Source organism: Papaver somniferum, unplaced genomic scaffold, assembly GCF_003573695.1.
Source record: "Papaver somniferum cultivar HN1 unplaced genomic scaffold, ASM357369v1 unplaced-scaffold_15, whole genome shotgun sequence".
Taxonomy (NCBI): domain Eukaryota; kingdom Viridiplantae; phylum Streptophyta; class Magnoliopsida; order Ranunculales; family Papaveraceae; genus Papaver; species Papaver somniferum.
The window spans coordinates 5,342,866-5,369,806 of record NW_020624376.1 but is presented as its reverse complement, the minus strand read 5'-3'; the positions used below and the strand labels follow the sequence as shown (position 1 = coordinate 5,369,806).

The 26,941-nt window shown below is 37.2% G+C and overlaps 4 protein-coding genes and 1 long non-coding RNA gene across 7 annotated transcripts; 2 read left to right on the top strand and 3 right to left on the bottom strand.

The window, feature by feature from the left end:
• Positions 1-4,436: 4,436 nt before the first annotated feature.
• On the bottom strand, positions 4,437-6,315 carry LOC113335647 (probable inorganic phosphate transporter 1-3). The gene has a single exon (XM_026581672.1). It carries the CDS (start codon positions 6,215-6,217, stop codon positions 4,601-4,603), a length of 1,617 nt encoding a protein of 538 aa, XP_026437457.1. The 5' UTR covers positions 6,218-6,315; the 3' UTR covers positions 4,437-4,600.
• An 8,520-nt stretch (positions 6,316-14,835) lies between these two features.
• Positions 14,836-15,736, top strand: LOC113335733. The gene is made up of 2 exons (XM_026581748.1): positions 14,836-15,120; positions 15,200-15,736. The coding sequence occupies exons 1-2, from the start codon at positions 14,836-14,838 to the stop codon at positions 15,734-15,736; spliced, it is 822 nt and encodes a 273-aa protein (XP_026437533.1).
• A 232-nt stretch (positions 15,737-15,968) lies between these two features.
• Positions 15,969-17,138, bottom strand: LOC113335732. The gene is made up of 2 exons (XM_026581747.1): positions 16,742-17,138; positions 15,969-16,636 (listed from the first exon to the last, which is right to left on the bottom strand). Exons 1-2 carry the CDS (start codon positions 17,136-17,138, stop codon positions 15,969-15,971), a joined length of 1,065 nt encoding a protein of 354 aa, XP_026437532.1.
• Positions 17,139-17,767: 629 nt separating this feature from the next.
• Positions 17,768-20,727, bottom strand: LOC113335731 (protein MAINTENANCE OF MERISTEMS-like). Its single transcript, XM_026581746.1, has 6 exons — positions 20,471-20,727; positions 19,291-19,855; positions 18,901-19,142; positions 18,563-18,820; positions 18,131-18,460; positions 17,768-18,058 (listed from the first exon to the last, which is right to left on the bottom strand). The coding sequence occupies exons 2-6, from the start codon at positions 19,853-19,855 to the stop codon at positions 17,768-17,770; spliced, it is 1,686 nt and encodes a 561-aa protein (XP_026437531.1). The 5' UTR covers positions 20,471-20,727.
• A 918-nt stretch (positions 20,728-21,645) lies between these two features.
• LOC113335506 lies at positions 21,646-26,128 on the top strand. Of its 3 annotated transcripts, none has more exons than XR_003353387.1 (7): positions 21,646-22,077; positions 22,187-22,318; positions 22,427-22,445; positions 22,532-22,655; positions 23,242-23,338; positions 23,743-23,885; positions 25,503-26,128. It is a non-coding gene; the product is annotated as an uncharacterized LOC113335506 (long non-coding RNA). The 3 variants fall into 3 exon arrangements; XR_003353389.1 differs by having other exon boundaries at positions 21,646-22,085; XR_003353388.1 differs by lacking the exon at positions 25,503-26,128 and adding an exon at positions 24,312-25,487.
• Positions 26,129-26,941: the final 813 nt, after the last annotated feature.

Below are 26,941 nucleotides of genomic sequence, written 5' to 3'. Positions count from 1 at the left end.
ACCTAAGGACTAAAGATTCGCATTCTAACAGAATTATGAAATTGTAAAACTTTAATATTATAAAATATGCTTCATAGAATACACCAAACTTGTGTCATTTAGAGCACCAGGTGGGTTGAATAAGGATACATTGACTAACAAGATGATTAAGTATAAGTAAGTACAAATAAGGATCTAGCTAGGTAAAGATGAAGAGGCTCTTTTAGACACAGAACTTACCGTTTATCATTGAGCTTTCTGCTTCTTATATAGTCTGTTGTCACTTGTCACTCCATAATGTCCGAGTATCTTCTCCTATTATGATTTTCCTGCGATAGAAACTACCTAGTATTAGTAACATAACAAAATACACACAAGACGCGAAACTTGCAAAACTTTAAACGCTACCGGACAACGACAAGCTATTTACCTCTACCAATAGTCGTTATTGCAGGTACAGGCAGTATCCATGGTACTTGTACAAATGCATGAACTTCCAACCATCTGGTACACAGTAACCTCAATGCGGCGGCTACAATTCATTGTGTACCTCTGAAGATGAAATGGGTTTGGTTTTGTAAGCCTTGGAAGCAGCTGTTCATTGTGATGGCTTTCTGAGTTTAGTGAAAGTTGTAAGAGAACATTTTAGATAATGATTATCCAATTATAGATAGATAATTTCACATAAGAAGAAGAGAAAAGTGATTATGTTGTCTGTACCTTTTCAAACAACTCAAAAATTGTTCTTGTAGGAGGAATCCATTCATTAGTTGCAAAGTGGAACTCCCGATGCTTCATCACATGACGTTTTGAGTAACATTAAATACTTAAACTCGTTAATACTAAAAGTAAATGTTATCTCAACCTCACATGGTGGCGTCAAAAACTAAGAAATCTATAAACTGACCTTTTTATTCAGTGGCCTAGCCTTGAATTTTGGAATCTTTTCTAACTGCTCAGGCTCGGTTGTGTTTTTCACTTTGTAACAAAAAGGGAGAAAAGCGCTGCTCACCTTCACAATTCAGTTCTTGTTAACCAGCAGATTCGATGACTTCAAATCACAATGAACAATTGACGGGTTACGATGACGAATATAATTCATACCTCATGCATATCAAAGAGATAAACCATGCCAATAAATTTCATAACCAACTTTCTACGAATAGAATTCATATGAAAAATTATAGAAGTTGTGGAGAAGAAGAGTAATTACGGTATCTTAACCCATGTTAACACGCTCAAATAACCCCAAACCAACCAATCCAACTACAGGTGACATACCGAGAAGGTTGAAAAACCTGTGATTCAATCACGAAGAACTAAGTAAATAAGATGTAATTAGAGCATATGCCAGCACAATCTTGAGAAACAAATTGAATGTGTACCGTGAAAAAAGCCCCCATACTTGACTATATCCCAGTATGATATGTAAACTTACAGCTACAATCAGGATTCCTTGAGTTTCCATCATACTGTGTAAAAATCTCTGCAAGTAGAAATACATGTGCATAAATCTAGCTGAATCATCAAAGTTAAGAAGCATAAATGGAAAGAGGTAGAGAGATAATCAAAGTTTGTCTGCGGAACTTACTTCATGAGGTTCAATGATTCGTTGTAGACACAAGAAAGGGACTATTGATTCTTACGAAGATACCACCAATCTTGTCAAGCATCCAATGCTTAAGCGCATTGAGCCTATTCAAATGCTTCGTTAACACTCTTGCCTGTTACCACTCAAAAATTAATACACATACACATAGATGAATGTCAAACTCAGCTAATCCCAAGATACAGTCCTGTAATTTGATAAATATCATATCCCTGGAAAGGAAACTCAAACAACAATATGAGAAAATCTCATAAGACATTGTCGATGGTTTAAACAATCAAAACTCATCAAAACAGTAATGCCATCAGACGAGGTAAGCCTTGTGAAGAAATATCAATCACCATTCAGGACAACCATCACCATCACTATCTGAAGAAAAAAAAGCTATGAAAACAACAAGTAGTGCTACTTCAAACCAAAAAATAAGAAAAATCTGGATCGAAGCAAGAAAGAGCATTCGATTACAGCATATTGAAGATAGTAAAGCAACAGACAGACATTCTTTGTTGCTGTAGCTGTAAATTGACATGTAAAACAAGATAAGTTCAAAGTATACCTGTGCTCTGTTATAAGCATACATGAGACTCCCAAAAGAATAGCTATGGAAACTCCTGAACTACCCTGTAGAAATATATTACAATGTCAAATCAAATATGAATTAAGGATCAAAGATACCAAAGCTAACACGAGGCCACCCCCAACAGCTGCAGAACCAACTAGCACCAAGCGAATGACTCTGCATATGTTGTTTCAAATGAGCTAGATTTTGAAAACTAGCACCAAAAGAGTTATTTGATTTTAACACCCTTACATAGGTATAATTACACCCTTATCTCATCTGGAGATACTCTTGTTCTTACCGCAAACATATAAAGAAGAAAATTTAATGGCTACACGTAGAGAAACCCTGATGGAATCTCCTGCCAAATCAAGAGCGCATCCATTCTTCCAATAGCACCTAATGAAAAACGGGGTCACCACTCAATTAATAGTACTACATGAAAAGCATATCAAACCCATAACATTACTCAAATTACAATTTCTCAATTCACCTTCATCCACAAATGTATAACCCAAAATAATAATTTTCAACATTCCATTCACAAAACCCATATGTAACTCCCCAATTATTGAAGAATCACTTAAGAAAATTGAATAAATTACCTCATCGTTTCATTGGATTTTTTCTGAACAAAAATAATATTCAACACCTGCAAAGAAAAAAAACAAATATCAATCTGCAGATAAAGATCTAGGGTTTCAAAACTCAAAATCAAATCTAAGCAAAGAGAGAAATAAAAACATTTATACTTGAATTTCAGATGTGGATCTTGGAAAAATCGAATTCGTTATTTCGATCTTAATTAACTTCTGCACCAGGAAGATGTTTTACTCTTTTATTCATGATATAACTTCCATCTGCAAAACACACACATCACATTAAAAACCCTAATCACTAATTGATCAAAAATAACGTTAAAGAAAAACCCATTGAAGTAAAAGCCCTATTTCTATTAGAAGTTGGAAGAACATCTCCATTAACACTACCTTGATGCCCTTAAAGTTTCTACAAATTGAACTTCTAATGACTTTACATCATCTTCATCAAGAAACCCCTAAATCCCAAATTGAAAAAAAAAGACAGAATACAGATAAATCCCTAGATTGTAGCAAACTAACATCACAAAACGTTGAAAAAATGTACTGAGAAATCTTCTACATGACAGTTCTAAATCGATTGTAGATGATTTAAACCCAAGAAGATTTTCCCTTACATTAATTTCTAAATCGAAAAAACTTCTTCACACTGATTCAATTGAGATGGATATCGAAATTAAAGGTTTCAGGGTTTCACTATTAATATGATTTAATCATGGTGGGATGTTTCTTCTTGGATTAATCTTTGTTCGAGAAAGTTTGGGTTTTTAGTTATCTGCAAACGAGAGAAAAAACAAGGGAGAGAGGGATACAAAGGTGAGAGAGATGGAAAGATATGAGGTGGGGTGAAGAGATAAGGTTTTTTCTTCTTCCACGTGCCCGCTCACTTCAGAATCTCAGATTGCATCGTGGCCATACATAGTGTGGGCCCAAAAATCCTGACACAAAATCACCAAATCAACATCGCAGTTTAAGCGTCTCTGAATCGGAGGGCAGAATGGTAAATCTATTTAGTTATTCAGAGACCGCTGTATAGGCTCTCAGATTTTTTCCAATTTTTACCGTATCAGAGAACGCTATATTTGGTCAGCGATCCAACTACGGTCAATGAGGGTCTCGGATGTGGGTTATATAATACCCATTTTCTACTAGTGTTTGGCCTTAATATTCAAAAATCCACAACCAATTGATAATTAGTGATACTTATAGATGTAACAAAATAGTTCGTAACAATTATAATTGTCACAAGCGTATGTTACATTAATAAATGTGAAAAAATCATTTAGTAACATTTACGACTGTTACAATTGACTTATAAACAAAACTTTTTTTTTTGGCCCCAACAATTTGGGGCCATAGTCGGCCGCCTAGCTCAACTGCACCCTAAGACGGCCCTGGACTCGATGATCATCTGCAATTTCCTCAGGAAGAGGGAGGAAAAACCTCCTTGGAGATTTTTGCAAGTATGGAGAAGAATAATTATTCTATATAACCTTTTTGACAGGATTAAGATATCTCATGTTTTCGCGAGACTATCATGACTGCAGACTTGTTAGCTAATTCTCGTCTAAACTGCTTACTATAATTAGGAAGGATAAAGAGGAAAAATTGTACTATCGGGAATAGGTTTTTTCTTGTTTTTTTTTTCTTGCTTTTGTTTGGGTCCCGTTTTACCCCACCCGTCTGATTAGGAAAAAAATACTAAAAAAAATAAGAAGTTTCAAATCGGCTCATTATTCCCGGCCCACACTTTTTTTCACACACCGAACCGGAGTTTGACAACCACACTTACATAATAATAAATAAAAAAATTCTTATGTTGAAAATAATAAATAATCAGGCAAACCAAGAAAATCAAACAGGCACTGATCTGTTGTATCCTTGTTCAGGCCTTTGAATCACTTCTTCGTACGTGTCTCCGTCGTTCTCACCTGACAAGTCCTCCAGAGATTTACCATTTGGTTCTGGTACGAGGAATGTAAACATCATGCCAATGAAGTTGATAACTCCGAGCACGATCAAGGAGTTCTTAACACCAATGCCAGCTGGATACCCGTGATCAGTCTTTTTTGGATCTTGATTCTGGGCAGCATATAAAAATCCAAATGCACCAATGATGGCACCTGCTTTCCCTGCGGCTGCTGATATACCATGACATGTCGAACGCAGCCTTGCTGGGAATATCTCAGCTGGTACAATGAAAGTTGTACTGTTGGGTCCGAAGTTTGCAAAAAAGAAAGTTAATGCATACATAATAACGAATCCGATCCTGTTCTCCTTTTTACTCCAGTAGTTGTAAGGAAATGCAATAGCAAACATGAAGACTGTCATGAAGAAGAAACCCATCATTTGAATTGCCCATCTTCCCATAATATCGATGAAAGCCACTGTAAACCAGTACCCAGGAACAGTACTGCATAGAGCAATTAATGTTTGTGCCCTCGCAATCTTGAAAACTTCTTGAGCAGCACTCATAGTTTTTGCCGGTGGAATCCACCCAATAGCAGTAAAAATATCTTTCTGGAACAAGTTTTGACTGTAAAAAGCAATGTCTAGCAAGAACCAAGTACTTGTGGTTCCAAGTAAAGGAAGCCCGTGACGTTTAAGAAATTGCATTGAAAATAAACCGAATGAATTGTCGGTAGTTAATCTCTCTACCCGTTCTGTTTCAGCTTTAATCTCCTTATTTAAAACCTTAGACATATCGGCAGCTGCCCTTTCCGCATTTTTTTCTACAAGAGCAGTGTAACGAGCGGTTTCAGGCATTTTCATACGCCAGTAGTAGGTCAAAGCGGCTGGAATTGCACCAAAAATAACAATAATACGCCAAATGTAGTCCATCTGATATGGAAGGGATGCCTTCGCATCAACTTGATAAGCTGGAGCTGGGTATTGTTTCTCGAATATTGAAGAAACTATGATGGCCATAATTCCTCCGGCTAGAATTCCAGTTCCCTGCATCGCAAAGACAGCAGCGATAAAAGCACCTCGAGTTTTCTTGTTGGCGTACTCAGCCATGATAGTTGCAGAAAGTGGGTAGTCGCCACCGATTCCAAATCCAAGCCAGAAACGGAAGAAACATAATGTAGCCATGACTGCTTTTGGTTGGCTTCCTAGGGAAAGACCAGAAAATACTGAACAACTGACCATAATAAGTAGGGTAAGACCGTAGACACGCTTTCTACCCATTCGATCACCTAACCAACCAAAGAAGAGCTGACCAGCAAGTGTGCCGACCAGAGCTACACCATTAACTGCCGCAGCAACATTTGGTGGCAAACTCCCGGGTTTTTCTGCTCCTTCGACCGTGTAGTAAATCCTACCGAGCAATTTGGTGACAAGGGAGATGCAAAAGAGATCGTAAGCATCTGTGAAGAAACCCATACCAGCAATCACGATGGCCGTGAAATGGTACAATTGTGTCTTAGCTACATCAAGTGCTTTAAGCACTTCTAGTCCTTCCTTCACCATGATGACTCTCGGCAACTCCAACTTTTTTTTATTTTTTTCCCCTTCTCTTTCAGGTTCAAAAGAGTGAGAGAAAGAGAGATGGTTGTTGTTGCTGAAGAAATGGTAAGGAAGGCAAGTGTTGGTACTTTGAAATTGAAGTTAGTTTCCATTATATAGAGATCCGTCCCAAAGAATATACTCGCAAATTATCCTTTATCCCAACTACTAGTATATTTTATTTACTATTCGTTAAGTCTTAACTGCAGCTTTACACAACATCTCTATCTTGTACATAGATAAATTCTTGACAAGGTCAGATAATTCAATATCAAAAATGCAAAAAAGGAAAGAAAAACTACACCATGGAGATAATTTAATGTCAATAGGTGGAATATTCACAGAATTAATTTGTTAGTTTGAGGAACCCCATCACTCCGCAGTGGTTGCTCGTACAAAGCTGTCAGCTGATATCCAACATTAAGTATATCAGAATAAGTGAATAAGTTGACAAACTATTTTCATTTATTGTAAAACTGAGAATATGCGCGTACTTATAATCTCAATATCGGATGTCAACGGATATCGTTTTCTCTTCAGATGCAAAAGAGAAACACATAATTATTTAGTTCGGAGTTTTAATTACATTGAATATTAACTAGATGTGTATTGCTGATCACGTCTTAAACTCCTGCACTTATGGAAATCTATACTGTATAACATAAATGTAGACAACTAGGCCTATGTAACTGGAAAATGATTGTGATTTAATATGGATAGATGATCACGGGGCTATAACTGAACGGCTGCAAGTTCATACTCATGATGTAGTTGGACCGATTTCCATAGAAGTTTGCAGTCGAATATCAAGCTCTAGTCCAAAATTGCAAACTAGTACTTCAAGTGGAAAATGTCGAGAAATTTTATCGTTAAGACTTTTTACATGATTGAGACGAGAAATAATCAATAAACAAGAATGTGTAACGAAGATGATTAGTCTGACGATCTTTTACATGTCAAGGAATTTCAGCTAGCTATCCTTAAAAGAACTATTCAACTAAAAGTCCAACCGAATTTCAAAAGAACTATCCTTAAATTAAAGAACTATTAAGTACTAACCAAGTCAACGGCTAAGTCTTTTTCAGATATGATTTGATCATTTCAAAAGACAGTAGTAGTAAAATCGTACTTATTATTGTTGGGGGTATAATTCTAGAATCTAGGTTGATGCCATATCATGATTACACACAACTCGAAAATAATTACGCTTACAACTGTATGCATACATCTATGATCTACTGATTATGAGAAAGATTCTATTAGATGCCAATTCGTTTTTTTAGAACACAATTGTGAGGCTGTTCAATATTCAACTTCTTAATTATCTAAGTAGTTGTTTGCCGTACTGCAAAGTTCAAATAGTACGTCAATTCAAATTAGTGTCAGGTGGAGCAGACATTGTACCATGTGTAAAGGAGCTGTTGGCCGGGACAGGACTTAAAAAAGGTGAAATTCTCGCACCTATTATTTGTGATCAGAAATTCCAATGGTAAAATTTTGGAATTTTAGTAACCGTTTTATACCTTTTTTTCCCCTCGAAAATAGATTTTTAGCAACCGTTTTGGTCAAACGGGACTTTTTGAGTCCCACAAACGTACCATTGACCATTGACTATTCGAGTTGACTGACCCAAATACGCGGGTGCACTCCTACTGGACACTCGAAAAATATAGTGTTGACCGTTCACTAAATAGTGTCGAGTGTTGTTGACCACGAACATGAGTCAAGCTGACTGGTCAATATTTTGAACGCACTATTAATGCACTGTAAAAAATGTTCCCACTGCATTCATCGTGCAGTCGTGTACAAGGACATGGGCGTCATTTTTTTGGTCATATTTTTCCCTTTTGGTCATGTATGTTGTTTTTGGAATTCAGCAGTACGTTGACCATATACGCGGGAGTGGACGATTTTCTAAGTCCTTTGGCGGAAAAAATCTCTGTGTAAAGTTTCCACATAACTGGGTCGTGTTGCTGCCTTGACCGCCTTTTGGCTATTATCCAAGTTTTCCATCCAGACAACCAACTCAATCTCCTGGCTAGTCCAGTCTGCCAGAAGGTCAACTGCTAGTCGAAATCAACTATCGGTCAATGATTACATCGGTCAACATCAAGTGGCCATAGTCCATCCAGTTTTCCCATCCCGGTCCGCCAATCAATTTCGTTTTACCGATCCATTTTATTTGGGGTATTTCACCGTTCAGTTTGTGCAACCTGATTCGCCCAACTCGGTCCATAGACTTGATTATCCTGATCAGGTCCATTTACACTCCCAAACAATATTTCATCCATGCTGCCAGCCAGTCTATTTTCCAGTTTTCCAGCCATATATCCAGTTTTCTAGTCGTGCTGCCAGCTGTACGTACTACCAACCGCTCTGTCATCCAGACTACCAGTTCATTCTGCCTAACGTCCAGTCAAGCCGATCTTTCAGAAAGTTCTGCCATTCAAAGCTTGACAGACGCAAGGCCTGCCCGTCAAATCTGCTAGCCCATGTCAGTTTGGCCAGTTTCCATGACCCAATGCGAAAACCCTAAAAAAAGGTTTTAGAAGTTTTTGGATTGCTTACTGACCGAGTTGCTATGGAGAAAGTTCTGGAAACATTTTAAATGTCTTGCTGGCCAAGTTACCACTTATAAAGTTTGTCTCTGAAATTAGGATTTAACCCACAAAATCAATTGTACGAATAGGGAGATCTGAACCGTAAAGAAAAAAAAAACACCAAAAAACCTGAGAATGAAGCAAAAAAATCATTTCATGTATTTCACATGATGGAAAGAATTAGGTCTTTTGTTTTTCAAAAGTATTTCACATGATTACAACATCAGTTTTGTTTTTCAAAAATTCTTTATGAACCCGTAAGGAACCAAATAAAAAATCGCCTGCTCCCAAGTTAAAGTTGGTAGGTCCCATGACATTCAAACTCGACTCACAATACCAAAAAGTGTTCACCATTTCTTTTTTTATATGTATACGATTTTTGTGTGGTTTACAATACAGTCAATCTAGCACAACTGTTTTTTTTTGGTCCAGTTCATGGGCCATCAACTTTTAAGAAAAGATTTTGACCAATATGGACGGCCAATCCATTTTGATTATGTAGGGTCTTCATTTATGTTAACGCGTTAGCTACAATGCCTTACTTGACTTCTACATAGCATCGGCCGTTTAAAAATGGTCACGTGTCCATGTCAGACGCACGTGTCTCTCCGTTAAACGCATAATTGTACATCAATAAAGCACTTTCAAAAAATATATATAGTAATTTATTTTTCATATCAGTGTTTGGTAAAATATTTTCAATGTACTTTTAACCCAAAGTGTTTCCAAAATTCTTCAATTTTTAAAAATTGGGGGAGATGAGCTTTTAAAAACTCTAAAAGCATATGCTTTGGTCCCACCTTATTTTAATGCATGATTTTCTTTTATATTCCTATTATATCATATAACTGACCAACATTGCCCTTAATTTTTAATAATCAATTTCTTATTCTTTACGGAGTGTTCTGTTAAATCTATGTCACAATTTAAAGATTATTATTTTAATTTGTTAATTATATTTTATATACCATTTCCTTGATCTATGAGATTACTTAATTTGTATTTTTGTATGTTATTTATAAACCATTTATTATATTATTAAAAAAATAAAATAAATAAGAACCATTATTAAATAAATATTTGATTTTAGATCACTTATTATAGTTGCAGCAAATGATAAAAACAAACATAAATTTTTAATATAGTTTATTCTATTTTATGGGATTTAAACATAATATATTATGAGTAATTATTTTTTATTATAGATATAATTTGTGATTAAAAAATTATATTTTATTCTGGATATAATTTGGAAATGGTATATTCTGGATTTTCATTGTTCTTTTTACACAGCGCGGCACATCATAAAAGCACTTTTACAGAAGGCGCAACATTACCAAACTAGGCCTTAGACCATCCCCTGTGCTTATGTGTCGCAACTGCTACTCAGAGCAGTTCCTATGAAATGAACAAACTTGAAGTTTGTTCATTTTGCTCCCACTATGGACTCAACAAACATGAAAAAGGATGTTTAAACCAACAAATTTGTTGGTTTGTTCATTGGGTTGGAACATGTGGCGCGCGTTTGATGAAAGGTCGGGCGAGCCTCGCTCCAGCGCTGGCGGTTAAGCCAAAAATGTTGGCGCTTGTCTTTCCAGCGCGCGCTCTTGATCAAAGTGCCATCGTCTTTCCTGTATGTGTCGCGTTTTTCATAGAAGCGCCAACGGCTGAATCTGGGCGGCTGAGAACTCTTGTTATCTAACGGCTATAATTTTTGAGTTCTATAAATACTCCTCATTTCAATTCCAAATTCACATTCACACATCTAGTCTTCTTTACTCTTCTCTGATCTTAAAAAAATTCTTCAACTTCAACAAAATTTTCAATTCTTGAATTTTTCTATTTTTAAACATGTCTCGACCTTTGTTAGTTCGGCGCGCTCCGTATACTAAAGAAGAAGATGAATCTTTTTGCAGAAACTATGTTTTTTTTTATTTACTCAACTTGCTTCAACAAACTATCCATGGGTGAATTTCTGGGCGGTTATCCACGACGGGTTCTGCAGTGACACCCATAATCCGAGTCATCGTGCTATATGCGACATAAAAAATCGTTTTCGTACAGTTAAGAAAGAATTAAGTGAGTTTGTATCTTTAACCTACAAGCCAATCGATATATACTGAGAGGTGAAACCGATGCTGAGATGGTAACAAGATCTTTGAATGAATCGCGAAGATGGAAAAATGTGGCTTTTCCTTTCGAAAGATGTTTTGAAATCCTTAAGGTATTGAACAGTTTCAACTCCTTCTTTGAAGCTAATGTAGTCCGCCGTAATTCAGTGAAGCTAATGTAAAACGCTTAATTTTAAAGTTAATGTAATCCTCCGTAATTCAGTGAAGCTAGTGTAAAACGCTTAATTTTAAATATAATTAATTTCATTTAATTCAGATCGTCGTACTTTTAAAACTAAAATTACAAATGTAGAAGAATTAAAAATTACAAACAATCTCTCTAACGTCGCTCATCGCTAGCTCTCCCATTGTTATCTTCAGGAGTCAAGAATTCTCCAAGACACGGGGATAGACCTGGGACATCCCCAATTGCCAACATATTAAGTAAATTTTCATAAGGAGATAAGATGTTTGTGGTTGTGGTGGTGGTGGTGTATAGCAATTATTTGGGTTGTAGGTTGAAATGATGATGAAATGAGCCTAGGATCTATCAGAAATACTTGAGGTTGAGATACATGCACAGTTTGTGGTGAAGAAGTATTGTGCCGTATGTGTTGTGAAGAAGAACTCTGTCGTACTTGTGTTTCTCCGACCACTGTTTCATCACTATCGTGCCATGATCTGGTGGAATCAGAATCCTGTGACCGCCGCCCATCATCATTTACAGTTGGACTCAATCCAAACATTGCGTTCTCGTGCCATTTCCGACACACATCCTAGTGTGTAGCCCCCATTTTCCGAGTCATCCAATACCAATCGTTCAGTTGGATCCTCAACTCTATCTCACTGGCAGTCACATTGTAGTAAGGATAATCACGTTCCATACCTTGGGAAACAATGAGGATCGTGGTTAGCTCACCTTGTGAAGTAATACTTGGCATTTCCCAACGAATTTCAGGAAAATTTGACGAAGATGATGAAGAACTTGCATCCGTGGTGGATTAAGTCATAAAGCATGGCTCTTTTGGAGGTGGTTGGTTAGGAACGATATTTGCATCATCGGACAGGCGTGATAACGCCGGGAGATCAAACTCATAGATGTGCATGTTTTGTTTCCCAATTACAGTATTCGCAATCGACTCGTACCATTTGACATACTTTGCTTCACTAATATTCCTCTTTGTATTTAGTTCACACCTCGCCCAATTGGTTCTTCTCAGCCGTTCAAAATATGATCCAGAGGTTTGCATCTGTTGTCGCGGGTTAATTGCAATTGCATATATACGTTGCATTTGGTATTGCAGTCTTTCTCCCATGTAACAAACCCCTCTATCCAATGGTGGAGTGTAAAAAACAACTCTACGCAGAGAATAATCAAGAATACGTTGTCCAACATCATCATCATACTGAGGAAAATCAATGTAAGGGTGAACAACGACGTTGTTGTGGCTCCGAGTCATCTGATGAAACCTATGAACAGTACTGGAACCCGAAATGTCGCTGCCAGTGCCCTTCGCTAAGTTGGTCGAGATGTACATATTCAACATTGAAAATCTTTGGGTATCGTCTTTAAGGAATGGTTTTCTAACATGGAAGTAGGTATACCACCAATACTGCAAATTACTCCATAATTTTAGTATTTTGACTTAATCTACATTTGCTCATAAAAATTATTTAAATTTTAAAATAATAATTTTTATATTTACCTCTATGATGCCCCAGAAACCAGTGTACGTAGTTATCTCCTCCCATGGACGCATGATCCAGCCCACAGTACAATTCTGCTAAAATTGCAGATCCCCAGTCATAATCTGGTGCTTTGTCAAGATCTTCTAACGCTTGAAGCCAACCAACACGAGCAACAGAAGTTGAGTTTGGAAATAATGTCTGACCCAGTACCCATAAGATAAACATCCTTCCGAGTTCAGGGTAGTCATCTACATGCTCTGGGTTTCTGGGTTGGTTAAGGAAATACTTCAACGTTGAACATTTAATCCCACCTCATTTCAATTGTTTATAATCTTTAGGTATTTCTGAATCTATAAACGAGGGAAAAAGCGTCTCCCATTTACTATTTGATATCCATTCATCTTGGTTGAACGGTGACGGCTCTCCTATTCCACTTGGGATCCCACAAATGAAATACAAATCAAGAGGCGTAATTCCTATTACAAGTATAATATCAACTATGATTAATTCTTTTGATTATTTAAAAAATATAATTTAAGTTAAGTTAAACAAGCTTACCAATTTCAAAATCAATGAAATGGAATGTGTGCGTCGTCGCCCACCACCTTTCTACCACTGTTGTCGGAATTTTGTTGTTGTGTCTTCTAGGCTTCACACTATAAAGTGCACGCCAGCGATATCTGTCAACCCTTTTTCGGACTTGAGGGGGTAAAACTTCATAAATAACCTTTAAGTCTGAAAATCCACCTCTCATTCTAAAATAATCATCAGACTGATCTTGATTCCCCGACATATGACCTTGGACTAATGATGGACCAACAACGAACACTCGGCGCAACAAACTCTGCTTCCCGATTTTGAGAAAAATTTACACCTGTGGTAGGCCGCGGTGCCGGTTCATTTCTTCGATCTCTTTTCTTCTTTACACTATTGTCCGCTTTTCTTAAAAGGCTGCTCATATTGTATCAAATTTTTTTGATTTAGAAGAGTTTTAGAAGAAGGAAATAGTAGTGGTGTGACAGAAATGAAGTCAGTTTAATCCAATTTGTAGGTTTTGAAATATAGACGTTGGAATTATGGCCGTTGGAGATATGAACGTTGGAGATTTTGTATCTCAGGCCCGCGTTGATAGGACCAACGCCCGAGTTTGTTTTACGAACTCAGAGTTTGTATTCTCAACGCCCGCGTTTTTCTTTAAACTCCAGTGTTTGTCTCAAGCACGCGCGCTTGGTTATTTAATGCCCAGTGCTTTACCATAGTGAAAAAGCCAGTTTGGCCATCCACCAGGCTGAACCAAAAAAAAATGGATTTGTTCGTTCCCATAGGAATTGCCCCCACCGTTCTACTTCTCTAAGAGCAACCACAGTGGTGACCAAATTTGGGGACTATACCCAAATTTGGTCCCTAATTCATCCGTAATGTAACGGACTAAAACCATATTTAGTCTGGTTTATTAGGGTTTGCGACCAAATGTGGTCGCCAACCCAGACTAAAAACATCAATAGTGGGACGGAAGTATAGTGGGCGTATGATTTCAGACGGAAGTATAATGAGCGCTTCACATGGGGCGTACGTATAAATAACGTATGATATTGGGACGGAAGTATAGTGGGCGTATTAGTTAAGCGTTATTATAAACACCGCCGGGCTATACGTAGATAAAACCTACGCCCCATAGCAGGCGCAGTTATTAAACACGCCTGGGTTGGGCGCAGTTATTAAAAACGCCCGGTCTGGGCGGATGTATTATGACCGTCTGTCGAAGACGCATGTATTATGAACGTCTCACAGAGACGCATGTTTTACGAGCGTATGATCTAGGCGCATGTATGACGACCGTCTGTATTGGGCGCACGTAGAATGATCGTCTGTATGAGACGCATGTTTTATGAGCGTCTGGGATGGACGCACGTATTATGAGCGTTTGTTCGCAGCGCATGTATTACGGGCGTCTCTTACCAGGCGTAGAACCAGATGTGCGCCAACGGTTATATTTTGGAATTCTGATTTTGCAATTGATAACGGTTATATTTTGGAATTCTGATTTTGCAATTGATTTTCTGATTTTCCGACCGTTTGATAGATTGCAACGGTTCTTTCGTATATCTATATATAGCATTTGACAAATTTATTTCTGCATAATCTTATCATTTATAATTTCTATTTCAAGAAATATAGAAATATGGCACCACGCGGTCCCAATTTTACAACAGAAGAAGATACAATGATATGTAGAATCCATTTAGCCATATCTCAAGATTCTGCTACCGGAACCGATCAACCAGAAAGAGTATTATGGAGTCGGATCAAAGATAAGTTGGAAGAAGCCCTGCCTTGTAAACCAAAACGTACTTGGACTTCTATCCAGAGTCGATTTCAGGGAATAAGTAGACAGGTTTCACTTTATTCTGCAAAAGTGTTGGAAGTTGATGGTGAATATCATAGCAGATGGAATGAAGTCTTGAGGGTAAGTAATCGTCAATTTTTGCACCCTTAATAATTATATACATGTAATTGGAACTGATGAGTATTGAAAATAATAACAGGTTGAAGAGATAAGAAAGCGATTCAAAGAAAGTAATGGTAACAAAAAATTTAAGCACGAAGAGTGCTACGAAATTCTAAAAGATAGTATCAAATATTCAGGACGGTCGACGTTTGTGTTTGATTCAGGCCAAGAAATGGAAGATTCTCAGAGTGGTGAGGAAAACGCTGATATTGAGGAAACAATTCCAGGCGAGTCCAGTGATGATCTAGATATTGGAGATATAGAGAACACACGTAAGCGTCAGTTGGGGAAGAAAGCATCGAAACAACTAAAGAAAACAGGGAGAGCAAAATCCAATGCCCAGGAGGAAATGCTAGAGGATATAATTAAGGAGCAGCAAAGTTTCAATGAACATTACAAAGCACAATCACTAATGAAGATGGGACAGAGACAAGCTGAGTTTGAAGCAATACAAGCTAAGTCTGCGGCAAAGTTTGCGGCGAAACAAGCTAGGCAAGAAAAACTCGATTTAAAGAAAGAAGCGGACGATGACTTGGCCATAATGTTGAAGGATGTCTCTACATTGGACCTGTAACAAGAGAGTACTTCGAACTTCGAAAGATGGAAATACTACAACGCAAAAGAAACCAATCTTAAAGCATGACCGAATTAGTTGAACCTTAATATTTATCATTAATAAAAAAATTAGTGAGTTTTAGTCAATTTTAGTGAATTTTAATTTTTATATGATAAATAGTACATTAGTAAGCAACGTTACAACATATTTTCCGATGAAGAAATACGATACAACATATTTCCATCCCAACTTAATAATTATCTCCAAAATTTGACCATATGTGTTCGATTAAATCTTGACGCAAGCGAAAATGTGTTTCTTTATTGTGTATAGCATGACGCCGATGTGCAGCTCTCATTCTGGAAAGTTCCTCAGTACCTACCCTCGATATATTCACCGGTGCCGACCTGCTACGTGAGTCATATTCATGTGGCCAATCACCGGGAAGACGCTCATCCTCCACTATCATATTATGTAAAATAATAACCGTTTTCATTATATAGGCAAGCACATCCGGGTTCCACATTCGTGCAGGTTGTTTGACAATGGCAAATTGTTGTTGCAGTACACCAAATCCACGCTCTACATCTTTCCGTGCTCCCTCTTGCATCGATGAAAATTTATATTTTTTCGGTGTATCTGGTTGTTTAATGGCCATCACAATAGTAGCAATCTGTGGATAAATGCCATCACCGAGATAATATCCCATATCATATGCATGCCCGTTTACTTCAAAGTTCACCGGTGGTGTTTTCCCGTTGATAAGTTTTCGAAAAATATAAGAACGATTCATTACATTAATATCATTGCAGGAGCCGGGCATACCAAAAAACGCATGCCAAAACCAGAGATCATGTGACACCACTGCCTCTAGCACAATACTTTCACTCCCTTTATACGCGGTGTATACTCCTGATTCTGCTGACGGACATCTATCCCATTTCCAATGCATACAATCCACGCTCCCCAGCATCCCAGGAAATCCCCTGTCTTTGTTTTCTTTCAGCAACAGTTCAACATCACCCGCAGTTGGTGAGCGTAAATATTCTTTCCCATATAATACCACAATCGTCTTGCAAAACCGACGGGTTGCTTCTAAAACGGTGGTTTCTCCAATGCGTAAATACTCATCTATTGCATCTGCTGCACATCCATAAGCTAACATTCGGATTGCTGCAGTTACTTTCTGATGAGGGGATAATCCAAGAATGCCACAAGCATCTCTTTTTTGAGCAAAATAAGGATTTCTAGACACCACATCTGCCAATATTCGGTTGAACAATTCTCGCCGCATTCTGAATCTCCTACGAAATATGTTAGCTGGGTAGGTGGGGTTGTCAGAAAAGTAGTCATTCCAGAGAAGTATATCTCCGGCTTCACGATTTCTTGGTATTTTTATACGAGTATGAGACCATGTCATACTTGTAATGGCAGTTCCCAAACTAACTGCTAGATTATTTCGGCTCAATGCAACCGCATCTTCATCTGATGAGTAAAAGCTGTTATCAGAGATCGCAGAAGAAGAAGTAGAAGAAAATTCGGAGTCCGAAGAAGAAGAAGATTCAGCGTTATTGTCACAGTATTCCATTGGAATGTATAGTTTGAGAAGTGATTGGGAGAGTTCGAAGAAGAAGAATATTTGCAGTGTTGGTTTGTATTCACCGAGATATGTAGTATTGGTTTTATAGACACATGATAGACACTTATGGCATTGCAGATTGAAAATGCGAGTGAAAAGAATTGACACTGCAAAGACTAAGACTAAGCTAAAAAGAAGCGACACTGACCGATTGAAAATGAAGGCTTAAAAAGAAATAACACTAATTAAACTACAAGTACCGAAACGGAGGCTGAAAAGAAATCAACATGTCAGAATGAAAATGGAGTCTGAAAATGGAGGCTAAAAAGTAACCCTATATAGAGATAAGATAGGATATTGTAGACTTACTGAAAACGGAGGTTATAAAGTACGTATCCAAAGTGGAGGCTAAAAAGTTACTTATTCATCAGTAGGAGTATGCGATGGTGTTTGCCGTGGTGGGATAAACGTCATTCTCGGAGGGGGTTAACAGACGACATTGTTGATGCTTGACTCACTGGAGCCCACACCGCTGGTGGGATAGTTTCAGAAAAACTGCCGAATCCAATAGGGGGACGCGGCGTTTGTTGCATACGGAATTGCATCTGATCCTCCAGGTAATTGTTACGAGCTGCAAGGCCTCGTATTACTTCATCTTTTGCCTTTAAACGTATCATCCTGTCTTCCGTTTCATATAATACAAACTCGCGAAACGCACGATTAAAATCGGCATGTTCTTGAACCAGATTATAAGCTTCAGGCTGTCGTTTAAAAAAAAATAATTAAGAAATGAGATTACCATATATTTTAATATAATGACGGGATGTACTTACGTATGATAATTGTTGTGGTGGTGGAATAGGTACATGCTGAGCAGGTCGTTGAATAAGGTGTTTAACACGGTCACCATCAACCCCGTGTAATTCAACTACCCAATCGACTTTGGTCACGAATTGATGGAAGTTAGTTACATGTCGCCAATATCGCAGATACATATTATATGAAACAGCTTTCACAAACATATTTGCATCTACCCATCCAGCTTCTTTCACAAGTTTTGCTTTCTCATGACTGACCTCGCCAATTTTAAATGGTGGATTTCTAGGAATTCCAAAAGTAGGATGATTTTGCCTCCAAGATCGTTCTCCTAGGTACCACATATTCTGTCAAATTACCAGTAATCAGAGAAAATAAGTTCTTCAACTTAGGATAAAATGATAACTTTGAAGTAATAATGTTCATATAAAAACAAAGTACTAACTGACCTTGCCAATCCAAGTAAATATAACCCTTTTGTTTGAAAGCTCCACAGCCCTGCGACCAACATCAGAGTCAAGAACACCAATGGCGGATTCCCACGGTCTCCATGTCACGATGTCTGCAGTCAACTGATTAAGCGCATTCCTACAGTGAACAATATCGATAGTCTTTTTCTTCGCTTTCCACCGGGAAGTTCTTGGCCATTTTTCTTCACTAGTTGGGTCGCACGGTCTACATATGCCCAGATATTCATATCCCCAAAACTACTCCATCATAACCAACCAAATAAATCAACTGCCAAAAAATATACATTTAAATGAAATAAAAATAAATAATAATTTACCTCTAATATTTGGAACGGCCCAGTTAATGACTTCTGTCCCCTACCAGATGCGTTGAGTGCCACATACAATTTTGCAAAAGCAGGACCACCCCAGTCATACATATCAACTGCATTTAGATCCTCAAAAGCAGCTAACCAAGCCGCATCAATGTAGTTCTTTGCATTGGAAAAGAAAAAATTTCCCAAAACATACATAAAAAAGGCCCTCGCCACTTTTTCTGCAAGTTTGTCATCCAAATTAGCTGCAACCAAGATAGCTTCTTTGAAATACGTAGTCAAAAATTTAATTGTGATTGCATCTGAAATCCACTGTGCCGGGGGGCGTTTTTTTCCAGAGATTGGGGGATCTTCATAATCTAAGGGTTCTTCTTTCTGGAAAAACATGCTCACGGACATAATCAAATTTGTACTTGACTGGGTTATACGGAACATCATCCCCAATTCCAATACTCAATCCTGTCAACACTACCCAATCAAGCGGCGTGAATCCCATTTCACCAAAAGGGAAGTGAAAAGTATGCGTTGTATCCCACCAACGTTCAACAAGATAATCAATCACTGGGTGTGATGCTTCTCCTATTTCCATGGCTAATAAACGTCCCCATCCTGCCTTGTCGATAATGTATTTAATTTTTGGACTATGTTTTGTTATCTCCTTATAATAAACAATGACCGAAAAGAGTGAACCACGATGTTGGTACCTGAATTTTGGATCGCTTGAATATGTAATATCTGTAGAAGCGTGTTTGTCACTATCTTCCAGGCAATTGTAGTTATCTAGGGATACCACGGACGGTGTTGTTTCATCTTCGCTATCTTCATCGAACCCGGTATCTGGAACTTCCAAATCTCCAACATTAGGGTCTATTTCAGGCTCCATTGGACCTTTACCTTTGCGTTTCTTATTATTCATCTTTTTTCCTTGTGCAAATCTCGACGTTATTCTGCTCAACATCTGAGCACGATATAAATACAAGTTAGTAATTGTTTTTTCTGAGTTTACAGCATCCATAAGAAGTTCTATTCTATATTATAGAAGATCAAAATTTACAGTATAGAAGATCAAAAAAATTTACAGTAAAGATTATTTTTTATTTACTTACAGTATAGAAGATCAAAATTTTTTAAAGTAATAAATACGAAAATTACATTAAACGAGTTTGAATCTCACTACATACACCGTCTATATCACAGAACTGTTTAAAATTTTGTATCTCCCCTTGTGTGAGCAACAACAATACATGTTTAATGGATTTGAGTGAACTACTACAGGTGATAAATTAGAATTATTGTATTCTATCAATCATGTTACAGTGTGTTATTTCGCTATTAGATGATGATGCAGAAGTATATAACTAATCAAACAAACAAACTAATCAAACAAACAGTAATCAAACAAACAGTAATCAAATAAACAGTACATAATCAAACAAACAGTAACCTCACGGTATGCTTAATGAAATCAACATGCAATCCACCGATTCCACCCAAACACAGCCTAATTAATCGTAACTTTAATCTTTAATCAAATTATCCAACCAAAAACAGATTACCCCAAAACAAACCATACCTTTAATCTTCAATCAAATTTGCCCGCACCCGATTAACGAATAAGATTAGTCGTTTCTTTCACAAGAACTCGTTTCTCCGCACCCAATCAAATGGCCGTCACATGAGATTTAGGTATTGCCCTAGATTTTTACTTAGGTTTCGTCGTTTTTTTTTCTTCTGTAAAAACGTAGGTTATGTAAAAAGAGGAGGAGAAGAGGATAAAAGAAGTATATATTCAGACGCTCTTTCTAAAAGCGCCCCACACAAACGCTATTTCTGTGCACGCCCCATCGAAACACACTTATTAACAACGTCCCAACTAGACGCACTTATTAACAACGTCCCAACCAGACGCCTCTTTCATGCACGCCCCACACAGACGCTTCTTCAATGCACGCCCCATTCAGACGCTCCTTCTATAAACGCCCCAATCAAACGCATCTTGTATAAACGTCTCACCCAGACGCATAAGCCATTAACGCCCGAAACATACGCACTTTATATCTCCGTATGAATGGGACGCACTTTTAATCCCCGTCCCTGTAGACGCACTTTCCATCCCCGTCCCATATTCGGCGTTAATTATACCTACGCCTCAATCAAACGCGCATTATACCTACGTTTCACTCAAACGCATAATATAAAGCCGCCTAATCAACAAACGTGAATATAATTTCCGTCTGACATCGGGCGTGTGTATAAGTTACGCTTCACCAAATTTGGTGTTCTACCACTGCGCTTGAACACCCAGAATACCAAATTTTTTTGGTTTTTAGTCTTACTTTTGGTATTTGGTCCGTCTCATGGCTGTGGTTGCTCTAATAGACTCGGCCTAAGAACTAAAACTTACTCCCTCCGTTACTTTTTAATACGTCAGTTTCTATAAATAAATATTTCAAAAAAATAGGTCAGTTTCCTAATTGAGAAAGTCAAATATTACTTTAATTTTTTGGGACCACTTTTCTTTTAACTTCTTTTGATGACAAGTGTTATGTGGATCATTTCACTTATTTCTTTGGCTGACAAGTGTCATGGGGACCATTTCACTTCATTTCTTTTATTGACAAGTGTCTAGAAAACCACTTTCAATAATTAGTTCTCTTAATTTCCTTAATTTTATCATAAAAAGAAACTGGTCCTATTAAAAAGTAACGGAGGAAGTACTATTTTCTTTTTGAAGAGAGACTAGTTTTTTTCTAAGTGAAACAAGAGACCCATAAAACCCTAGAAATCAAAGTATAATTCATGTATAAGTTCTACAAATCTATAATCTCAGGTATGAAAAACCCGTTTTTCAAAAATCAAAAGTATCTTTGATTTTGTAAACCCTAGAATTTGGATTTGTAATCTTGCTTTCGGTTTTTCTCAGAAGAAGATTCAAACACAAAGGAAAACCTAGCTTAGCCTCCCTAGAAAAACTCCTTCAACTATTTGATCTCAAGATTTCCCTCATTTTCTTCTCTCAAAATTTTCTCAACATGTTTCATACATTTCTGAACAAATCGATTAAGTTGTTCGATTTTGGCTCTGGTGATGGTGAAGTAGAAGTCAATACCCTCGAATAAAAAATCAATTTCAACGGTAATCTATGCTGTCAATGACAAAATCCTTCTCGCGATTAATTGGGTAATTATGTATGACTGTTCTTCATCATCTTCGATCTCTTAGGGTAAATTTTCAAGCTCTTGATTTTCTCGTTAAAAGTTTCGATTCAACTGTTGTTTTTATTGATTAGGGTTGCGATTTACTTCATCTGGTTCCTATTGTGATGATACAAAAGACATGATAGTATCAGAAAGTCCTATGATTCCTGGTGATGATGGTGTGGTGGTGGTGATGGATAATTTTTTCAAATGAAAGATTTGAGGTGACGTTAGTTTGTTATAATGGAAAGATTTGACATTTGAATTCTGTCTTTGTATCTTTAATTTGGGTTTTAGGGGTTTTCTGATATCATGAGTTGATGTTGTTTCAGTTTGGGTGGTGGTGAAAAGGTATGTATAGGCTTACTGGTTGGTCCGTCTTACTCATTAAGCGATGAAAACTTTCAAATATAACCTCAAATCTTTTATGTGATCAGCTTCTCTTTATGGTTGTTACCCTTCCTGGGTCATCTTCAGTGACATTCACTGAATTGTTACCAACTTGCTGATTTTGAGGTTTTTGGGCTTAGAGATCTCTTGGAATATGCTTTTGGATTCCAGGTACTTGTGTCAGCGAGTACACAAATTTTCCGTATATTCATTGTCAAGCTTCTACTAGTACTATTTATACTTATTTGGCATATTTACCTCATGCTTGGCTATGTTGTTGGAATGGGTGCTTATGAACTGTTTTTCATCTTTAGAGTGTACATAGGCTAATTACTTTTCTCCCAGCTTATGATGATTTGAGAGTAACTACTGCAGAAATTCGACCAATAACGTTCATCCTACCAAGATCTGCTGAATGATCCATGCGAAATTTAACATATGCGGCAATTATTATTTTTCACTACTATCTCGATTCTCTCGTAACTAAATGTAGCGGCAAGTTACGTTTATTTTATTGATTCTATTCATGCATAGCATATCTGCCTTCCAAATGTAGTCATTTTTACAACAACAACAACAACCAAGCCTTTAGTCCCAAACAAGTTACGGTAGGCTAGAAACGAAAAAACCCTTATGAACATATTTTTGCAAGGTTTCTCTCTTTGATATATCATGGCATTGGTTTCTCTTTAAGGAAATATATTTGTAGTCAATCCTTGATCTGTATTTTATTTTATTTCGAAATCATTGTGTGCAGAATGACAGTATCATTGTCAAGAGCTCAGCACGACAATTCAATTCTTTTTGTTGCAAATGCACAGACTCGTCTTGTGATAACTGCACAAGTTGAACCAGTAAGTTGCACCCAGATTAAACAAAAGTTTTGCCATTCAAACTTGTGTTCTATTCTCTTTTGGTATTTTGCGCTTCACTATGTTATCATCAAATGATACTGGGTTATGGAGGGGAATGTGAGTCATGTGTGCACCGTGAATACCTCTAAAAAATTCAAGATCGCTATTGAGTGGATTTTACCTGGGTTGCTTTGCTTTTTTTGTATGCTCTTTGGGTTCTGCATTGTCTACGTAGATATATTTCTGTCAGATCCTTATTTTGTCCTTTTATACTGGATCCAAATTATACATTTAATGGTACATTCCTAGCATGCCTCAAAGAACACTTTCTAAGATCAATTTAATATACTTCTGTAATGTGTATAATTCTGTAGCTTAGTCATTGGAAGTATGTGTCTACGCAGGGTGTCGCTGATACTGATCAATCATTCTTTCACACTCGTTTATAGTACATCATAAGCACATCAGATGGTGTGACTGAGGTTTTCTTAACAGTGCTTGATATGTACATCAGATGGTGTAAATGCGCGCTCCTTGTTTGGAACAGGTAATTCTTAAATTGTGAATCCCTGTGTATTCTCAAAATCATTTTGTGCTCATATGCCAAACTAACTCTCTGGATCCTGACTGATCACTTAGTCCTATTTATCTATTAACTACTATTGAAACTAGCATACCTGAATTCAGATTTTCTGAAATTACGATTTAGTTTTTCTTTAGTAACTGCCACATATATGTGCATTTACCTTGGTAAGCTGTCTTATCATTAATTCAATCATTATGCATTGATATGAAAAAGGAATCAACCTGGTTTTCTGAGGTAGCACGTACCATAGGGCTGCTGGCCTCTTTATTATGAACGATGAAGTCCTAAGCGTTCTAATTTAGTCTATGTATTCTGTATTCATAATGTCCCTGAGTGTTTGTGAATATCCTTACACCCTTCTTAGACTGGTGTTTCTTTGATATGAAGATGATAAAAGAGCTGAATCTGATATTGGACCATGGCGAGGCGCAATCAGCTGTTAGCTGTAGTGGGGATAATGATTCTTTGTTTGTCCCAACTTTTGCGGTCATGTGCTTCTTAGAGAGTAAGCTGTTCAGGTGTTACCATGTTAGCGATATGGTGGAAACATGAGTTAGATTTATGTTGTTTTAAGTTAGAGGTTTATTTAGAATTCAAAAAATTTACCTGGATTTAAGTAAAGGGTTTGTTGATTCATGCGTGTATCGCGAATTCGCCATGTTTTTGTCTATGCTGGTTGTATGTTGCGATAGTCAGGTGTATATTGCGATAGTCATATTTGTCTATGCTAATTGTAACTCTGCCTGTCAGGTGTATTTTGTGATAGTCATTTTGGTTACATATTTATGTCTTCCTGTGTATCTAGCTTCTCAACACCAGTAGTTGCAGGGAAGCTTAAGATAGTTTAAGGGTTTATATTTGGTGGAAGTATCTTAGCTTCTCAACATCAGTAGTGCGAGTTATTTCAGATCTTCCATATGCGCTATGGTTTTGTTAAAGACGACATTACCTTAAGTGCAGACCCTTCTGCTATTGATACTTGTTGCTCTTAGTTCTTACTTCTCGTTGTGGAGTTAGGGTGTTGATCCAAGTATAAGGGCTGAGGTTTGGGCTTTTCTCATTAAGTTATTATTCCTAACTATTATGAATTAGCGTAGTCTAATGGATTGGATCGCTGTAGGTCTATCCTCATCCCTGTCAGCATTTCACCTTCTTTAGTTGTAATGTAGCATCCCTTTTTTGGAGTCTCCAGTAAATTTCTTTTCTTCTGAACTTGTTTCTTGTGTATCTTTAGTTAAAGTCAGAACTTATTATTCTTAGTTGATATGCTGATGTTACTGATGGATTAATGATGCATGGAAAATGCCTGGCCTCGGTGTTTCCTCTAACCTGGTGGCACATTTCCATATAAATTCCCGAGCCCTACTAGGCTTATCTGCTTTAGGTGTTTGTAAAGGATTATAATCTTCTTGCAAAATGCTTACTGCAAAAGCTTATATATCGAAACGGGATCAGAAATTCTTGGATTTGGCTGTGCTGTTCAACTACAGAATTTCTAGTTTATTTTATTTTATATTCAAAGAAAAATGTTCGCTTGCGGAGTTAGTAACATCTCTTGCCTTGATTTTGTCCTGACAGGACATTTGAAGAAGCTGTTTTGAATTTGGGTAGTGTAGTTTCAGTTATTTAGCACTTCACTCCTACCACAGTTAATTTATTAGTGAATGGTAAAGGTTATTGGAAGGGCACCTTGCTCATTGAACATTTGGCGGACCACCCAGGTACCTGTGGTCATTAGCGTTTGGATATACTTGGGTACAGAGCATAAGACTGAGCTCTTGAGAAAGTACTAAGAATGTTCTTTAGGACGGTGGCAGTACTTGGGTTGCTTTAATGTAAACCAACAAAACCAACAATTTTGTCCGTAGATCAGACATGGGTGATAACAGGGTCTTTGTATAAAAGAGAGGAGAAGCAGACATGGGTGATAACAGGGTCTTTGTATAAAAGAGAGGACTTCTCCTCTGGTCACACTCTTTCACTCACTCTATCTTGATTAAACAACTTAGAGCTCAAGCAAGAGAGAAAAGAAAACCCGACCTAAATCTGATATTCATATTTTTGAGTTACATCCTTAAAGCTGTGAGATGTTCTTGAAAAATGTATTGTTGTTTGCAAGTGGGTTTCTCCGTCTTTGTTGTTGAATTAAAAGGAGATTTGTGGCTAGTACTTCTGAAAATAGTAGTAAATAGTAGTTTGTCTCATTCTAAGAGTTCAGCATCTCTAGATTTTTTTCATATTGATAATATGAATGTCAAGATGACATGCCATCTTGTAAGTTGGATGATACCGACTATCTTGTTTGGTCGGTCTTATTATTTAAATCGCTGGTCTTATTATTTAACTGGAAGCATGTCCAACAACCACATACCCTGTATATGAGCCTTGGGTGGAAGAAAAAGCCCTAAAAATGAGATTCAATGTCTCTTGATCTAAGGAGTAGTTTTATGCGCCTAGCAACAACAAAACAAGTATGGAATGCAATTGCTCAGATCCATGTGGTGAGCGATGTGGTTTTGGAAGTGATAAGAAAAAGTTTGTTTCTCAGACTTGTGAAAGATGATTTTTAGACTCAAATCCTAATAATTAAACTAAAAACTCAAAACAACGTTGGTATTAAGATTCTATAAAGCACCGAGACTCGGGATTTCACCATTAACCAGTTAAGTGGTTCAATATAATCGTTATTCATGCAATTCTTTATGTTTAAAGTGACTTTTATGTTGCAAAAGTAGATTTTCAAAGTAACAATTGCTTAATAAAAATCATTAAATCAGTTTTTAATCAAAGCAAACAATATACCACTTTTCTTAGAACAATGGATTCCCCCGCCGCTTCATCAAAGGGGTTTAGCTCCTCATATTAATCACTTGCTTAAAATATTCAGGGATTCTGCAACGCTGTAGAGGCGCTACAGATCGAGTGTTACAAAGGAAACCTTAACTAAGTGTTGCAACCCCGAAGATAAACCTTGCAAACATTGTTACAAAACTGTTAAATTTGAATGAATAGACCAC

Bases quoted from the DNA above. Each gene is read 5' to 3' on its own strand.
- LOC113335647 (XM_026581672.1), bottom strand. From the start codon at position 6,217: ATGGTGAAGGAAGGACTAGAAGTGCTTAAAGCACTTGATGTAGCTAAG.
- LOC113335733 (XM_026581748.1), top strand. From the start codon at position 14,836: ATGGCACCACGCGGTCCCAATTTTACAACAGAAGAAGATACAATGATA. The intron at 15,121-15,199 runs GTAAGTAATCGT...AAATAATAACAG, and splicing joins GATGGAATGAAGTCTTGAGG to GTTGAAGAGATAAGAAAGCG.
- LOC113335732 (XM_026581747.1), bottom strand. From the start codon at position 17,138: ATGACATGGTCTCATACTCGTATAAAAATACCAAGAAATCGTGAAGCC. The intron at 16,637-16,741 runs GTGATGTTGAAC...GTCCGTCAGCAG, and splicing joins TTTACGCTCACCAACTGCGG to AATCAGGAGTATACACCGCG.
- LOC113335731 (XM_026581746.1), bottom strand. From the start codon at position 19,855: ATGTTGAGCAGAATAACGTCGAGATTTGCACAAGGAAAAAAGATGAAT. The intron at 19,143-19,290 runs GTGAGCATGTTT...TCTTGGTTGCAG, and splicing joins GTACAAATTTGATTATGTCC to CTAATTTGGATGACAAACTT. The intron at 18,821-18,900 runs GTAAATTATTAT...ATGATGGAGTAG, and splicing joins GGCCGTTCCAAATATTAGAG to TTTTGGGGATATGAATATCT.